Consider the following 18,196-nt stretch of genomic DNA (forward strand, 5'->3'; position numbering starts at 1 on the left):
TGATAACAAATATGTTTTTTTTTTTTTTTTTTGATAAGTAAGAGAATAACAAATATGTTTTACAAATTGGGAAACTATAACCCCCTACTGCGAGGTTTTAATTTTCCAATTTCAATCTGTGTAGATGAAGATCATTATAATCAAACCTAATCCAAGCCTAAAAACTCACTTGTAAGCAATATAAATTGAGCTACATAGCTAGTTCAATGTGTGTATAAGAGGATTTTGTATTTCCAATACGTCATTTCAGTTTCAAATCATCATTGAGATCAGGTTTTCAAAATTACTGGGCAAAACAAACAGAAGCAAACAAACACGAGGATAGAAGATGGAATCTAGGGTTTGGTGATTAGAAAGGTTACCTCTTGTGCCTCTGAACGAAGGCAGAGTTCTTCGCATCTTCCTCTGCGGGTTATTAAATAAAAAATAAAAAAATAAAATCAGGGATTTAAAATAGGGAATGAGAAAAATGGAGGCGGAGAAAGATTGAGAGGGGGCTAGTACCAGTGAGACCAAGAGAGAATTTGGTGATGATGGTTCCAGTAATGGCGAAACCCACCAGGAAAGGCCAGTTCCGATTCCATTCTCTCTTAAAGAACACCGGCCACGGATCGAACTTCGGCATCTTCTCCTCGCTTTCTTTCTCAAAATCTACTCTCTCTCTCCCCCCCTCTCTCCCCTCTCCCCAGTGGTTGGCTATTTGTAGTCACGGTCCTGAGTAGAGCCCAAGAGAAGGAAAGCTCCTGCAAGCCGCTTGGGGCCGTTGGATTTGGCAAGCAAATAAAATCCAGCGGTCATGACGGTCTGCTTTTAGTGGGCCTTAATTTCCCATTGTCCAAGCCATGACCCAGGGTTTTAAAGGCTACTTTCAAGCAATCTCGAATTCCTTCTTAGCCCAATTCAATTGGTGAAACACTTTTATTTTTGGACTTCGAGTAATTTCATGCCATTGGCCCAATGACTCCCAAATCATGAGGATCAAATCCGAGACTACAGTCTTGTTCTCATGCAAGAATTCTTTTACGCTTTAGCCACAAAAATATTTTAAATATATAAATTTATAAATTGACATGAATTGATATGATATATTAAATTATAAAATTATAAAATATATCTAATGTATTATATAAAGTTATAATAATTTATAAATTTATTTTTATATAATCTTTTTGTAAATGTAACACTTCTCTTTATTTTTTCTTTTTTTCTTTTTTTAATTCTTTCAAATAGTTTGAAGCTAATAGAAGAATTCCGCCTTGGGACAGAAGAAAGTTCTCATAATTAATTGATTATTTTCAGTAACTCGGTTCATAATTTGACACACTTGGATGAGCCAAGTGAACTTTTGTTATTGTTGAATATACAATGTCACCTTTCTAGCATGGGTTGAAATTATAGAATCTATAATATTGAGGATTGAAAACGTTTCGTTCCTAAAAAGTCTCTCATAAGATATACCCTTCTAGATAAATGAAAAAAGAAATGATAGTTGCAGTCATAAGTATATAAGTGTTGTGTAATTATTTAAAAATAAATAAATAAATACATGACCCATATCAAAAAAATAATTAATTTTTAAATAATAAACCTCAAAAAATAATTAATTTTTTAAAACGATTGATTGGTATTTACGTACTTTACGATTATATACAATATTACTCATTTTTCTATTGAAAGTGAGAAATATTAATAAAATCGATGGTACTACCCCTCTTTTTTCTTAAAAAAAAAAATACGAGAGGACAAATTGCAACATATTTTTCACATCGGAGACTATGAGCTGAGCTTGACTTGTTTGGTGGCATTTCACAAAAGTAGTAAAAGTTGTACTTTTATTATAAATAAATAAATGAACTTTATAATATTGTTATAATTATTACTGTTAGCTGGTTCGATCAAATTAAAATATTTATTAAAAAAATAGATCTATGACAAATTGATATAAACAAAGGCTAGGTGGTTAGAGGACCACCCAATTGCCAGAAGAATCTTTCCCAGAATATATTCAGAACAACGTACGATTGCTTATTTTTATAGTTGGAAATTAGGGAGAATTTCATTATTGAAGTACTTGAAAGTTTGGTATAAAATTAACAACTCTGACATAAAATTTTCATCTCATCGTTATAATTTTTTTAAATTTTCATATAAAATATAATAAAAAAAATTAATTTTTTCTTTATTTTTTTAAATTTTAAAATAATAATAATAATATTAAAATATAATATTTAACCTTAAAACTGAAAATTCTATAATTCTGACCAAGCAAACCTAATCGGCAGCCTCCCTTTATTGAAGCCACTAAAGTCAACTCTCTGACACAGTCATTATTAATCCTGGACTAGAAATTAGCATAGACGAGAAAACAAGAAAAGAAGAAGAAGAAAAGCATGACTGCTCAGACTCCCATTATACCTCTTCTTACTCCTTACAAGATGGGAAACTTCAATCTTTCTCACAGGTATTTATACATACATATATATATATATATATGTGTGTGTTATTAAGCTTTTATTAGTCCGTATTGTTGAGTTTGACATGAGTGCTTTCCTTTGGCCTCTCCGATCCTCGTCAATCAAACCCGACCATGCATCTGTGTATATAGAAATCAGTGGATCATCACCCAAAATGAATGAATATATAGAAGCTTGTCTGTAGTTTGAAAAATCTGGTGGCACTTGAAACGAGACATCGAACAAAACACGGAACACCCAAATATGATGTATAGAACTCAGAACTTCGTATTTTTTCTTTTCCAGTCAAATACTTTATTTAGATAACTGGCAGTTTGGGTCGTCATTCTTTATCATATTGGGTCCAAATCGTCTGATATTGAAAATTTGCTAAATTGCATTTTCTATCGTGAAATTTATAAAATTTAAATTACGTATTCGAATAGAGGATGAATTTCTTATAAATCATTTGCTAGTTTATATTATAAAAGAAATTATCAAGAATTTCACTTCAAAGATGATAATAAATTAATTTTAATCCATAAAAAATATCATTGAGCTTAATTTAAAAGAGAAATCTTAAGTTGATATTTCATTTTCTTTTCTTTTTGTAATAGTCTCTAACAACTTACGAAAATCTTAAGAAAAATTATCTTATAAGATAATTTATATACATAATGTATTTTTTTATATAATTATTATTTTTTATATAATTACAAATAAAAGATACATATTATTTATACTCACAGATACTAAGTACTTTTTCAATCGCCCCCTAAATACCAAATCCTTGTTCCGCCGCCCCTAATACTGTGTATATATCAAATCAACTTGAAGCATCTGCGATATCATTGCTACTGCATCTTTGAATCTGATATGCTAATAATTAATACTGCATCTTGGCTTACATGGAAAATTAGTCATTAATTATTATATTTTGTTTTTCTTGTTTTCCTCTTCAGTTTCTCGAACCTTATACCTTTTCTTTTTTTCTTTTTTCTTTTCTTCCCACAACAAACCATGTTAAAGTTGTGGACATATAAGCAATATTCCACTGGTGAAACTCTATGCAAATTAACGCTGTCCTTATTTCTGCCATAATTAATCATTTAAGAAATCATGAATCGATTTTTAGTAATTTATCATTTACTACATGATCTGTTTTCAGAATAGTTTTGGCACCATTGACCAGAACGAGGTCGTATGGCCATATTCCTCAGCCACATGCTGCCATATATTATTCGCAGAGAACCACCAATGGCGGTCTCCTAATAGCTGAAGCGACTGGAGTTTCTGAAACTGCTCCTGGGTAATTGATTTTTTATGTCATTCTCAAAGCTGTCTCTTTTTTTCTTTTTTCTTTTTTTCCTTCTACAAATGGTGGCGGGAATGAAACTCCATTAATACAGACAACAAAGAAAAATACAAGAAAAGTAGTCTTTGTCAGCCTTGATCAAAGCTGATCAGGATCATGTAGTCCTCGTTTTGCATGCCTTGAAAGGTTTAACAACTTGTTAGGTTTCTTTGATATGTATGTATATATATGATGATGATTGCAAAAGGCTCCCTCACACGCCGGGGATATGGACAAAAGAGCAAGTTGAGTCGTGGAAACCAATCGTAGATGCTGTTCATGAGAAGGGTGGAATCTTCTTTTGTCAACTTTGGCATGCAGGGAGGGTTTCATTTCCAGGTTAATTTGTAATCTCATGTATTTCTCTCTGTAAACTCCCACCCTACAGATCAAAATGTGGTGCTTTTCTTCAAGCTTTATTAAAGAATTATTCTGTTGTAATTACCTATTATAGAAATGCTTCATTTACAAATGGATTTCACAAAATTAATCTCACAAACTAATGTACTTCGATGTGATATAACAGATTGTAAAGTTCTTTTTATTATAAAGTACCTATAATTTACTACATCAAGTCATATCAATTTATGAATTTAATCTTTTAGATTCATTTGTAAATCTAGCACGTACTACCCTACCTATTAAGTATAGCAAATTACAAGTCTTATTTTTCTACTCTTAGGTGGTGGTTGATGTTTTCATATAGAAAATATGAGATGCACGCTCTTGCATGCATTAAATATGAAAACTAATTGTTAATTTGGATATTCCTGATCATATATATTTTTGTTTACAGGCGTACAGCCAAATGAGCAAGCTCCAATCTCCTCTACCAACAAGCCTTTAACTACTAAATTTGAACTTGATGGAATTGATGTTTCACAGTTCACTCCACCAAGGCAGCTAAGGGTAGATGAAATTCCTCAAATTGTTAATGATTTTAGAATTGCAGCAAGGAATGCCATTGAGGCTGGTAAGCTGATCTTCTCATAAATTAAACGTGAATTTTTTCTTAAAAGTCGAAATTGGTCATGTATGTTCAAGCAAAATAGAATGCAGTTTTGATTGGTCAAAGCTTTAAAGAGATTAATGACAAAGTTTAAAACTATTCACATTTCATGCCTAATTAGTTTTTCAAAGAGAAATAATTAATATTCATAATCTTTTAAGACTTTGAGTACTAGTACCTACAAGAAAAATAAGAATGACTATTTGTGACGTAAACAGACTTATTTTAATAGAAAATAGTCATTTTCACTTAAAATAGTTGATTACAAATAAGCATTTACTTAGGGTTCTTTTTTAATGATATCAATCATTTATTTTGTTTTTAGGTTTTGATGGAGTTGAGATCCATGGGGCTCATGGTTACCTAATTGAACAGTTTCTGAAAGATCATGTTAATGATCGAATAGACCAATATGGTGGATCCCTTGAAAATCGTTGCAGATTTGCATTGGAAGTAGTCGAAGCTGTTGCTAGTGAGATAGGAGCAGACAAGGTTGGAATAAGGTTGTCTCCTTTTTTAGACTATATGGAATCTGGAGACTCAAACCCAACATCATTAGGCATGTACATGGTTGAATCTTTAAACAAATATGGGATTGTTTACTGCCACATGGTTGAGCCTAGAATGAACACAGCTGAAGAAAAATATGAAGGTCCTTACAATCTTCTGCCAATGAAAAAGGCTTTTATAGGTACCTTTATGGCTGCTGGGGGCTATGACAGGGAAGGTGGGAATAATGCCATCACTGAAAATCGAGCAGATCTTATTGCTTATGGTCGTTTGTTTTTAGCCAATCCAGATTTACCCACAAGATTTCAGCTTAATGCTTCTCTCAACAAATACAAAAGAGAGACATTCTACATTCCTGATCCTGTTGTTGGTTATACTGATTATCCGTTTCTTGATGAGAATGTTGCTTAATTAGGTTTTCAAAGGATGATATGGGGGAATTTTTAGTAATTCATTATAAATACAACCAAAAATAAAAGTTTATTGAGAGATATCTTATTATTTATTTATTTTTACCAAATTTCATATTATATTCCACCTCTTGCAACATATTTATAATCCAAAGAATCTAATTAGGATTATGGGAATTGGATCTTTGGATATCCTTCATGAGAGAGGAGCACATATCATTAGATCATAAAAGGCAATAATTAACAAAATTAGTGAAACTTTAATCAAATATTTATCAGGAACCACATAACATCATCATTATTAATGTAAATAATCGTTGCATACTTTCAACTATCTAAGACTTTATTTACACCCTTGGGAGTGAATTAGGGTGGGACCAGATGAATATTAAAATTAGATTTATATTATATTTGTTGACTTCAATTTTTGGATCTGCTAGTCAACAATCGTTGGATGGCCTAGAAATGGTGGAGATAGAGAAAAGCATAATCATAAATATGAGAATAAATTAAAATAGTGGAAAAAAATGATAATGGATATTTTTTATGGTGATGCTCTTATCTACTCGACAATGGTTCTTAGGAGATAAATTCATTATGAAAATATAGAATACAGTACTCTCATGCTATTTTAATTAGGGGTGCTACATGTTCTACATGGTTGGGCAGCCACCCCTCCTACACCTCATCCCCACATACTCCCTAGCTTTGTCTGTTTAACAGGCTAACAGGTGGCTTGGTCCACCATACTGATCCCCGCCTCTAGCACCATCAATCACAACAACAAAATCCATATCACTTCCAACTAACAAACCAAAAACATATGAAAATTATATGTTTTTGGAGTCCACCATTGACTAGATTTGCACCTAGAAACCCACTAAATCCAAACTCAAAGAGCCATAATCATGGTTCTTTACATGCAGAAGTCGCCAAATTTGAGAATGGTTGTGGCTCTCCATGTGCGAAAACCGCTAGATTTGCACTCGAAGAGCCACATGACTCTCCATGCATGCATCGACCTTATGGTTGTGAGCGTCAACTATGAGAAAAGGAGATGGAGGAGATGAAGAAGAAAATGAGGAGTGTTGCCCAGATGACTAACACAAGAGGGGGGGTGAATTGAGTTGTATAAAAAAAATAACAATTATAAATCAAATATATAATATAAAATATAAACAAAATATGAAATAACAATAAATATAAAGAGTAAGGGTAAGAGAGAAGCAAACTCAGTATGTTAACGAGGTTCGGCCCCACTGCCTACGTCCTCGCCTCAAGCTACCCATTGAGGATTCCCAAATTCACTATTCAACCTCCTTCAGGTGGAGATAGAAACCTATTACACCTTTGAACAATACTGCTACAAAGGATCCGTGTAGAACACCCTCTACACTTGCAATCACCTTACACGTAGTGATTCAACTATTCCCTGTGTAGAATACTTTCTACACACACAAGGGTTATACACACCCTTTTTTTGATACAAGAGCTGATAGTGGGTAGGTTATCAGAAAACACTCCTCAATGAGTGAAATAAGAACAATATAGCGCAAACTATATCTCTCAAAATGAACAAGGATTAAGGCTCAATGCTTAGAGAAGAGAGAATGAAAGCTTTGAATGAATGTTGTATGCTCTTGGTGTTGTGAATGTGAAGCTCTCAAATGATCTATTTATAGGCATATGAGACTTCATATTCAAATTTAAAAAGATTCACATGTCAAAAACAACATCATTCACTTTTTCAAAAAATTCAAATAAAAGGTTCTTCTTTTTCAATTGTCAAAGACAACATCATTCACTTTTTCAAAAAAATCAAACCTAATCTTTTACTTTTGGCATATGACAAAATGAGCACACTTTCATTTTCAAAAAATTCAAACCTAATCTTTTACTTTTTGAATAAGTCTAAAAAAGCATCAATCACTTTTGAAAATATTCAAATAAAACATGCACATGTGAAAGATGACAATCAATCATCTTTAATATTTTCAAAGTTCAACCCTTTAATCAAGGCATACACATGCAAAAGATGACAATCAATCATCTTTCAAAATTTTCAAATTTAATTTTCAAAAATATTCATGCACATGTGGAAAATGTATTTTAATGCTTTATGATAAAATATTAATTTTGAGCATTAATCCTAATTTTGAATTTTGAAGAGATTTGCAACATTACTCTATAATTTTAATGTGAACTTGTTCCCTTCTTGCTCATGCTTGTTTCCTTGATGTGCTTGACTCCATTGTGTAGACAACTTGAGCTTGAGATTTCTTTATTCTTTGAATTCATTTGTTATCATCAAAATCCATGTGTAGATTTATAATCACATGAAACTTGAAACCTTGAGTTCAACAATCTCTCCCTTTTTGATGATGACAAATATTTGATAGAACTTGAAACCTGTATTAATACTTAAGCTCCCCCTGAAAATATGCGTTAGTTTTTCAAGCAAAAGTATAAATATAATTCCAAGCATATATAACAAGTTTAGCAATTTAAACAATGTTAATGTTCTAGTCTAAAACTTCTCCCCCTTTTGGCATCATTAAAAAGGATCGGCAGCAAATAAATGGACTAAAGAAAACGATGCGTTTAATAGTCACTGTAGATAGTTGAAAAATGGAGCCGTCCGTGACCCGACAAGTGCTGCAAAGCCTCGAGGCCTAACTCTATGAATTTAATACGGCTGAAAATTTAAACAATCGCCTGATGTTGTTGACAAACGGGATTGAAGACTCCGAGTTTCTATAAAAAAATGATCATTTTCATCTATCGGATGCCAAAAAAATAATCGCTTCTTGACCTGAGTTCTGTTTTTCCACAACGATAGAATGGCTAAGCAATTCTCTTCCACTAATGTTCCAGACTTGAATAGGAACCCTTGACGCATCAATCATCAATCTTCTCTCCTGAGGCCGTCAATACCATGATAGGAGCAGTGAACCGTTTTTCTAGTAAGGCTGATTCTGAGATTATTGCAGAATCAAGAATGCTCAGTAGTCAATATGCTGCCTCTGTTACGATCTTGTCTCGAAGGTTAATGGCGAGGGTGAGTGAGATTGATCATCTTAACATGCAAATATCTGAGTTACGACAGAAGCTTGCTAATAAAGATAGTGAGAATAAAAGACTAAAGCAAGAAAACCAAGAGTTGAAAAAATTTGCAGATTGGTATGCTCATGATCTGCAACCACGAATAGAGGAGCTGGAACGAGAAAGAGTTCAGATACAAGGTCAACATCGGCAGATAACAGCAGAGGTTCACCGTTTACTAGAAAAATAGGGACAATCTACTGTTAATCTCGCTGGGTTAGTAAGAAAACTTTTGACAATGTGTGTCCAGCATATCTTATATTTCTTTTGACTAAATAAGATTTGAAGAGAAAATAGTTGTCTTATTCTTTATGCTATCTCTATAAAATCAGTCCTGAAGTTCATCCAATCCGCATCAAGTTTTCATCTCATCTCTATAAGTCATCTGCATTCCTTCAGCATTCTCGTTTTAAGCCTTCTATTTTTTTTCTCAATGGCTCATTCTTCTAACATTTCTCTAGATCCATCCATGAGGCATTCTGCATCTCAACCTCCTGTCCTTTCTGCAGCTGCCATTGGTGCCATGTTGCAGCAAGAAAATAATAATCTGACTAATAAGTCAGATTCTGATGTTATTTATGACTTGGTGAGTCTTGGGACTCGCTACTCTTCCTCTATTGTTGCTTTTTCTCAGCGGCTACAAGCCAAAAATCATGAAGTTGAAAGGCTCAAAGAACAAATTGTTGTACTTCAACGAATTGTTCAAGAGTCTCATACAAGGGAAGGAATCATTCGGCAGAAGAATAAACAGTTAAAATCTTTATTAGATTCTTCATTCCGCTTGCCGGTTCCCATGAATAAGAATGACATGATATTGTATGAAGAGAATGAGCGTCTCAAACATGAGGCTAAGAATCTCAAGTTTATGTAAAAGTATTTAAAAAATCTATCTCTATTTTTATTGACTCTGGTCTATCTTTTAAGAGATATTCATAACATGCATCATACCTATTTCTCTTCTGATCATACATAATCTATCTTCTGGTAAAGGTTTTGTGAAAATATCTGCTAACTGATCGTGTGTGTTTGTGAACTCTAATATTATATCGCCTTTTTGCACATGATGTCGAAGAAAATGATACCTTATTTCAATATGCTTAGTTCTAGAATGTTGTATTGGGTTCTTTGAAAGATTTATAGCACTTGTATTATCACATTTGATTGGAATGTGATTATACTTGAGTTTAAAATCTTCAAGTTGTTGCTTCATGTAGAGAACTTGAGCACAACAACTACCCGCAGCAACATATTCTGCCTCAGCAGTAGATAGTGCAACAGAATTTTATTTTTTACTAAACCAGGAAACTAATGCATGACCTAAGAAATGGCATGCTCCACTAGTGCTTTTTCGATCTATTTTACAGCCAGCATAATCTGCATCTGTGTAGCTGATTAGATCGAAAGATGTGTGCTTAGGGTACCATAACCCTAGGTTAATTGTACCACTAAGATATCTAAGAATGCGCTTAACTGCAATTAAATGTGATTCTTTTGGAGATGATTGAAAACGTGCACATAAGCACACACTAAACATAATATCTGGTCTACTGGCTGTTAAATATAATAAGCTACCAATCATACCTCGATATATCTTCGAGTCAATTGGCTTACCGGATTCATCTTTATCAAGTTTAGTTGATGGGCTCATTGGTGTTCCAATTTCCTTAGCATTTTCCATCCCAAACTTCTTCAGTAATTCCTTAATATATTTTGATTGATTGATGAATGTCTCACTTTTTGCTTGCTTAATTTGCAATCCGAGAAAGAATGTAAATTCACCCATCATGCTCATCTCAAATTCTTCCTGCATAGTCTTAGCAAAAACTTGACACATATTTTCATTAGTAGTACCGAATATTATATCATCAACATAAATCTGAATCAAAAGAATATCATCATTTTCATATTTAATGAAAAGAGTTGTGTCAATTTTTCCTCTTGAAAAACCTTTTTCAATCAAGAAACTACTGAATCTCCCGTACCAAGCTCTAGGAGCTTGTTTAAGTCCATATAGTGCTTTTGTGAGTTTGAAAACATGATTTGGGGAAATATGATTTTCAAAACCTGGAGGTTGCTCAACATATACATCTTCATTTATAAAACCATTTAAGAAAGCACTTTTAACATCCATTTGAAAAAGTTTGAAATCTTTATAACAAGCATATGCAAGTAGCATTCGAATAACTTCTAATCTTGCGACAGGTGCATATGTCTCATCATAATCGATTCCTTCTTCTTGATTACAACCTTGGGCTATAAGTCGAGTCTTATTTCTAGTAATGACTCCAGACTCATCTTTCTTGTTTCTAAAAACCCATTTTGTTCCAATAATAGTATGATTTTTGGGTCTAGGAACAAGTGTCCAAATATCATTTCTTTCAAATTGATTCAACTCTTCTTGCATAGCTAGAATCCAAGATTCATCAAGAAGTGTTTCATCAATATTTTTGGGTTCAATTTGAGATAGAAAAGCAGTATGATTACAAATATTTCTAAGAGATGATCGAGTACTTACACCTTGTGAAGGTTCTCCCAAAATTTGTTCCACTGGATGATCTTTCACAAATTTCCACTGTTTGGTTGCATCTTGTATTAAATTTTGATGATCTTTCCTAATGGCTCCATGTTGAACTTCCTCTATTGCTTTCTCTTTGTTGAGATTGAGACTTTCTATTCCCACGATCTTCCCTTTCGAGTTGTCTCCAAATGTCACGTGTCCTTCTTCTTTAGATCTAAGATCAAAAAACTTAGTCTTGTCTCCCGTCATGTGTCTTGAACATTCACTATCTAAAAACCACTTATTTTTACTTGTGGATGACTTCATGCATACCTATAAAAACAATTAAAATGATTTTTCTTAGTACCCAAGTTCTTTGGGTCCTTTATTTATTAGTATTAGAAGAAACAAGATTTTTAGGTACCCATATGGCCCTAATAGTCATTATATGATTTCTTCTAATAGGACAAGTATGATAATTATGACCATTTCTATTACAAAAATTACAAATAGCATGTGACATATATGAAAAACTTGAATGATTATAATAATATCCTTTTTTGACAAAATTATTTTTATGAAAAGAATTTTGAATATTAGTCTTTGAGGTAGAATGATTATCAAAGAAATTTTTATAAGGTTTGTATTTTTGTTTTGGCATATATCCCAAACCTGCCTTGTCAAAAACACATCTTTGACTACCAAGAAGTTTTTCAAAATTTCTTTTTCCATTCGTAAAGTTTTCAACAATATTTTCTAAATTGGTTTTCTTCTTATTCAATTCAAGATTTTCATCTTTCAAAATGATACTTTCTTTTCTTAAAATTTCAATTTCGTTTGTTAAAGAAGAATTTTTCTTTTTCAAAGCAGTATACTTGATACCCAATTTTTCAAATTCCTCATAAATCTCTTCTAAAACATTTTACAATTCTTCATATGAAGGATTTTCAATATTATCAAGATTTGTTACCTCAATGTCATCTTTAGCCATAAGACAAAGATTTGCTGATTTTTCATTGCTTGCTTCACTATCTGAGCTACTTGAATCATCATCCCATGTAGCTTTCATTGCTTTCTTACCCTTGTTTCGATTTTTCTTTAGCAGAGGACAATCTGGCTTGATATGACCAGGTTTATTGCATTTATAACAAATTAAAGTGTCGTTTTTACCTGAATCTTTCTTAGAAAATTTTTTGAAAGATTTCCTCGGAGGAGTTCTATTTTTCTTCAAGAACCTCTGAATTCTTCTTGTTATCATCGCAACTTCTTCATCTTTATCGTCATTTTTCTCATCTTCATCACTTTCACTTTCATGAGGAACAGCTTTAAGTGCTAAGCTCTTCTTTGGCTTTCCTTCTTCTTCTCCTCTTTTCAATGTGTACTCATGGGTGATAAGTGACCCAATGAGTTCATTGACTTCGAGCTTCTTGAGGTCTCTAGCTTCAAGAATCGTTGTAACTTTTGATTCCCAATGTTTTGGTAAAGAGTTAAGAATTTTTCTTACTATCTCCACCTTGGAATAAACTTTGCCAAGAGCTGTCAAACTGTTTATGATGTTAGTAAAACGAGTGTGCATACTAGAAATAGATTCATCATCATTCATCTTAAACATTTCATATTCATGAGTAAGAATATAAATTTTTGATTCCTTTACTTGCGAAGTTCCTTCATAAGTTACTTCCAAGTTATCCCAAATTTCCTTTGCCGTAGCGCAATTCATTATTCTATTAAACTCATTTCCATTAAGAGCATTATATAATAAATTCATAGCAGTTAAATTTAAAGTATAAAGTCTATCGTCTTTACGATCAAACTCTTCTTCTTCCTTTTTGACCTTTACTCCATCAACTACTTTTGTTGGAATATAAGGTCCATTTACAATACATTTCCAGATTTCTTTACCTTGAGCTTGAAGAAATATTCTCATTCTAACTTTCCAAAATGAGTAATTATCTCCACAAAAGAGTGGAGGCCGACTGCTAGATTGACCTTCACCAAATGAAGCTGCAATGCTAGCCATAAGATCTTAACTCAAAAGATAGTTAATCTTATAATAGAGCTCTTAGCTCTGATACCAATTGTTACTGATCATAGGCCGCACCTATGTCACCTAACAATTGTACCTACCAGACTAGCCGGCCACCGTCTCTACCGGTGCACCGTCACTCATGGTTGGAGAGTCTTGCTTCGGTGACACAGTCACAAGCGAGAGTTCCCATGAGTGATCTGCCTGTATGAACAGTACAGGTCAACTAGCTCTGATACCAATTGTTGCCCAGATGACTAACACAAGAGGGGGGTGAATTGAGTTGTATAAAAAAAAATAATAATTATAAATCAAATATATAATATAAAATATAAACAAAATATGAAATAACAATAAATATAAAGAGTAAGGGTAAGAGAGAAGCAAACTCAGTATGTTAACGAGGTTCGGCCCCACTGCCTACGTCCTCGCCTCAAGCTACCCCTTGAGAATTCCCAAATTCACTATTCAACCTCCTTCAGGTGGAGATAGAAACCTATTACACCTTTGAACAATACCGCTACAAAGGATCCGTGTAGAATACCCTCTACACTTGCAATCACCTTACATGTGGTGATTCAACTATTCCCAGTATAGAATACTTTCTACACACACAAGGGTTATACACACCCTTTTTCTGATACAAGAGCTGATAGTGGGTAGGTTATCAGAAAACACTCCTCAATGAGTGAAATAAGAACAATACAGTGCAAACTATATCTCTCAAAATGAACAAGGATTAAGGCTCAATGCTTAGAGAAGAGAGAATGAAAGCTTTGAATGAATGTTGTATGCTCTTGGTGTTGTGAATGTGAAGCTCTCAAATGATCTATTTATAGGCATATGAGATTTCATATTCAAATTTAAAAAGATTCACATGTCAAAGACAACATCATTTACTTTTTCAAAAAATTCAAATAAAAGGTTCTTCTTTTTCAATTGTCAAAGACAACATCATTCACTTTTTCAAAAAATTCAAATAAAAGGTTCTTCTTTTTCAATTGTCAAAGACAACATCATTCACTTTTTCAAAAAAATCAAACCTAATCTTTTACTTTTGGCATATGACAAAATGAGCACACTTTCATTTTCAAAAAATTCAAACCTAATCTTTTACTTTTTGTATAAGTCTAAAAAAGCATCAATCACTTTTGAAAATATTCAAATAAAACATGCACATGTGAAAGATGACAATTAATCATCTTTAATATTTTCAAAATTCAACCCTTTAATCAAGGCATGCACATGCAAAAGATGACAATCAATTATCTTTCAAAATTTTCAAATTTAATTTTCAAAAATATTCATGCACATGTGGAAAATGTATTTTAATGCTTTATGATAAAATATTAATTTTGAACATTAATCCTAATTTTGAATTTTGAAGAGATTTACAACATTACTCTATAATTTTAATGTGAACTTGTTTCCTTCTTGCTCATGCTTGTTTCCTTGATGTGCTTGACTCCATTGTGTAGACAACTTGAGCTTGAGACTTCTTTATTCTTTGAATTCATTTGTTATCATCAAAATCCATGTGTAGATTTATAATCACATGAAACTTGAAACCTTGAGTTCAACAAGGAGAAATAGAAGAAAAAGAAGACGAGATGAAGAATAAGAAGATGATGAGGAGAAAAAGAAGAGAACAACGGATGGAGATGAAGAAGAAAAGGTGCGGTTGTGCGAGAGAAAATAAAGGGAGAGAGAAGAGAGAATTAGGTATTTTTATACTACATATATATACCCACCCAACCCACATGTCCCTTTAATTTTTCTTCATCTATATGTCAGCCTACCTGTAAATATCAAGCAGGTAGTTTGTCCAATACCCAACGAAGGCGAGTAGATGTGCCAAGTAGGCCATGTACGAGGTCTGCCCAGCACACCTAATTTTAATATGTTACAAGGCAAAGAATAATAAAAGCCAGAAGATGAAGGATAAAAGAAACAAAAGGTTGTAGAATCCTCCCTCTTAATGTATGGAGTAAATACAATCCTAATTTGTGCAAGTCTTATGCATTCACTTTGAAAAAGAGTATGATCCACAATTAAAAAGTTAAAATTTTCATATAGGTCTTATATTTAATCACTTTTTCAAAAAGAGTAAGTGAGACTTGCACACTTTAAAATGCAAATCATATCATTTCTCTAATGTATGCATTCTTTTTACACCAAGTTTCTTCTCTACTTGAGATTACTTGTACTTGTACTAATCTATATGTCATATAGACCAATTGGAACGGCACAAGTCTCAAGTGTAGGCTAACAGATAACTTTACTTATTAATTTTGTCTTTATCATATAGTTTTAAATATGAAGCCTACAATCCAATTTCATATTCACCCATATTTACTCTTCTTGAAGGTGTGCCACCATGGAACTCGGGGTTGTGTTTGAAGATATAATTAGTGTGGCTAACTGTTGTTTCTTTTTCAATCACAAAATTGAAAAATACATTTTTGTATGTTTGTGCCTTGCATTGACTAAAGGAAGGTCACAACGAAGTTATTGCAATCGTAAGGGTAAGATGTTATTGGCATAAAGGTAGGGGTAATAATTCAAGTTTGCGAGTCATGTTTATGTCGTGTAAAGTTAGGAACATTTGATTATATGAGTCAACCCAAACACGACCCGTTAAGCTAAATAGATCAAACATTAAAACTCTAGCACAACAGATTTAAATAATAAGTCATGCCATATCACCCGTTTTGATCCATTTAGTAATTAATTAGAAATATATTAATACGACACACTCATTTCAACTCATTTCATGTAAATGGGTTTAACTAATCTACAAACTATTTTACTAGGTTAATATAATTTTACAAAAAAATTAAAATGTATATTTATTAGTAGCCAATATATCTTTTGTTCAAATTGTCATTGCCTCACCAGAATTTAGCAAACAATCCTTCTATGTTTTTACAAAAGGATTTCGGTAATAGAAAATAGCTCATAGTGTCCACCTTTATTAATACTTCCCTACCCGCTTGTGAAAGCAATTGTTCCTTCCGGCTTTGTAACTGGTTTCAAACATTGTCTTTTAACTCTTTAAACGTATTACATTTTGACTGACCAATGAAAGAAGGAAAGCCCGAATACCAATCATGAGGTTATAAAGAATACAAATCCTAAATGGCCGTAATTGCATCAACTTGTAATTAAAAGTTCAAACTAATTAAAAGTTCAGATTTGACCATATTTATTTGTTGTCCCGAAGGCAACCCATAGACTTGTAATAACTGCTTCAAACTTTCATTTTGAGAGCGAGTACCTAGAAAAATAATAAAGTGTCAAATACAAAAAAACAAATGGGTAATAACATGAGATCTAGGACAAATTCTAACACCCTTGATTAATTTCTTGAGTTCAACAACCTAAAGAAGAGAAGATAATCCCTTCGTACATAGAACAAACAAGAACAAACAAGTAAGGAGATAATGGATCACCTTGATGCAAATCTCAAGATGTTGCATGTGAAGAAGTAGCCCTTAATAAGCATATTTAATGCAAGATAATATAAGAGTCACCCTTCTTCGATCAAAACCAAGTTTCAATATAATGTTCTTAAGAAAACTTCATTCCACCTGATCATAGGTTTTATTCATATCCAACTTTAATGACATCACACAACTATGCCTTAAGTTTCAAATGCCACAAGAACATTATCTGTTATAAGCCTAACTGGGACAAAAGAACTTTGATTATCTGACACCACTTGGGGTAAAATGGTTTTGAGCCTATTAAGATTAACTTTTGCAATAATTTTGTAGATCACATTGCATAAGCTAAAATCCCTAAATTTTATAATTTTTTTAGGCCTCTTCTTCTTTAGTACAAAAATAATTAAGGTCTAATTTGGAGTAGGTGAAACTACACCATTGTTTAAAGAGTCTAAAGTTGTCAATGTAACCAAACTCCCTACAATGTGCCAATATTTTTTCAAAAATATTGGACGCAAACCATCGGGCCCCATTGCCTTTATAGGGTGCATATGAAATAAAGTATACATACCTCTTCAATTGAATAGGGCTTTAGAAAATCATCATTCGTGACCTTTGAATTGATAGGTTCAAGCACAATGTCCATACATGTTGGATTAGAAGTTGCAAATAAGGGTTGGAAATATGATTAAACCAAAGAATCCAATGTGTTACCTTCTGTCCTGCACCCAGAGTCATCTTGAAACTGAGAAATAAAATTTCCTAACCACCTTTGAGAATCCTCTCGATGAAAGAACTTAAAATTCTGATAACCCAAATGTAATTATAAAGCCTTAGAACTTTGTGTCCACATCAACTCCTCATGCTCCAATAAAAGATTAATGTCATCTTTAAGGGAGTTCAGACAAATCTGAAAAATAAAGATGGAGGACCCTCTAATAAGCAATTTAATTCCTTTTGCTTAGATCATAATTGAAGATTACCAAATTGACTTCTTTGCCAAAGCATTCAGTGTTGGTTACATGAAGAGATAACACTCCTCATTTCTGTAATTGAATCAGCATGTTCTATTGATTGCCAAGAATTCTTAATAATGTCCTCACACCCTTTAGCCCCTACCCACATAGCCTCAAACCAAAAAGGTTTACTACTCCATCTCCAAGATTTAACTAAACCAATGGTATATATTGAGAATCAGACAATTATGGTCATAATAAGTAGTAAAATTTTGAATCTTAAACTCTTGGATTAAAGACTGCCAATCTACGTTAGCTAGAAATAAATCAACTCTTTCTTGGGTATGAGCTACCTTATCCTACGTATTAGAGCAGGTAAACAAAGATCCATTAGTATCCAGGCCTTTAAAACCACAATAATCAACAACTTCTC

At 32.8% G+C, this 18,196-nt stretch overlaps 2 protein-coding genes across 2 annotated transcripts; one reads left to right on the forward strand and one right to left on the reverse strand.

Moving 5' to 3' along the window:
* Positions 1 to 358: 358 nt before the first annotated feature.
* LOC122295140 lies at positions 359 to 695 on the reverse strand. Its single transcript, XM_043104206.1, has 2 exons — positions 505 to 695; positions 359 to 405 (listed from the first exon to the last, which is right to left on the reverse strand). Exons 1-2 carry the CDS (start codon positions 623 to 625, stop codon positions 359 to 361), a joined length of 168 nt encoding a protein of 55 aa, XP_042960140.1. The 5' UTR covers positions 626 to 695.
* A 1,609-nt stretch (positions 696 to 2,304) lies between these two features.
* LOC122293376 (putative 12-oxophytodienoate reductase 11) lies at positions 2,305 to 5,831 on the forward strand. The gene is made up of 5 exons (XM_043101932.1): positions 2,305 to 2,461; positions 3,622 to 3,762; positions 4,016 to 4,146; positions 4,604 to 4,780; positions 5,142 to 5,831. Exons 1-5 carry the CDS (start codon positions 2,391 to 2,393, stop codon positions 5,735 to 5,737), a joined length of 1,116 nt encoding a protein of 371 aa, XP_042957866.1. The 5' UTR covers positions 2,305 to 2,390; the 3' UTR covers positions 5,738 to 5,831.
* Positions 5,832 to 18,196: the final 12,365 nt, after the last annotated feature.

Source organism: Carya illinoinensis, chromosome 14 (genome assembly GCF_018687715.1).
Source record: "Carya illinoinensis cultivar Pawnee chromosome 14, C.illinoinensisPawnee_v1, whole genome shotgun sequence".
NCBI lineage: Eukaryota > Viridiplantae > Streptophyta > Magnoliopsida > Fagales > Juglandaceae > Carya > Carya illinoinensis.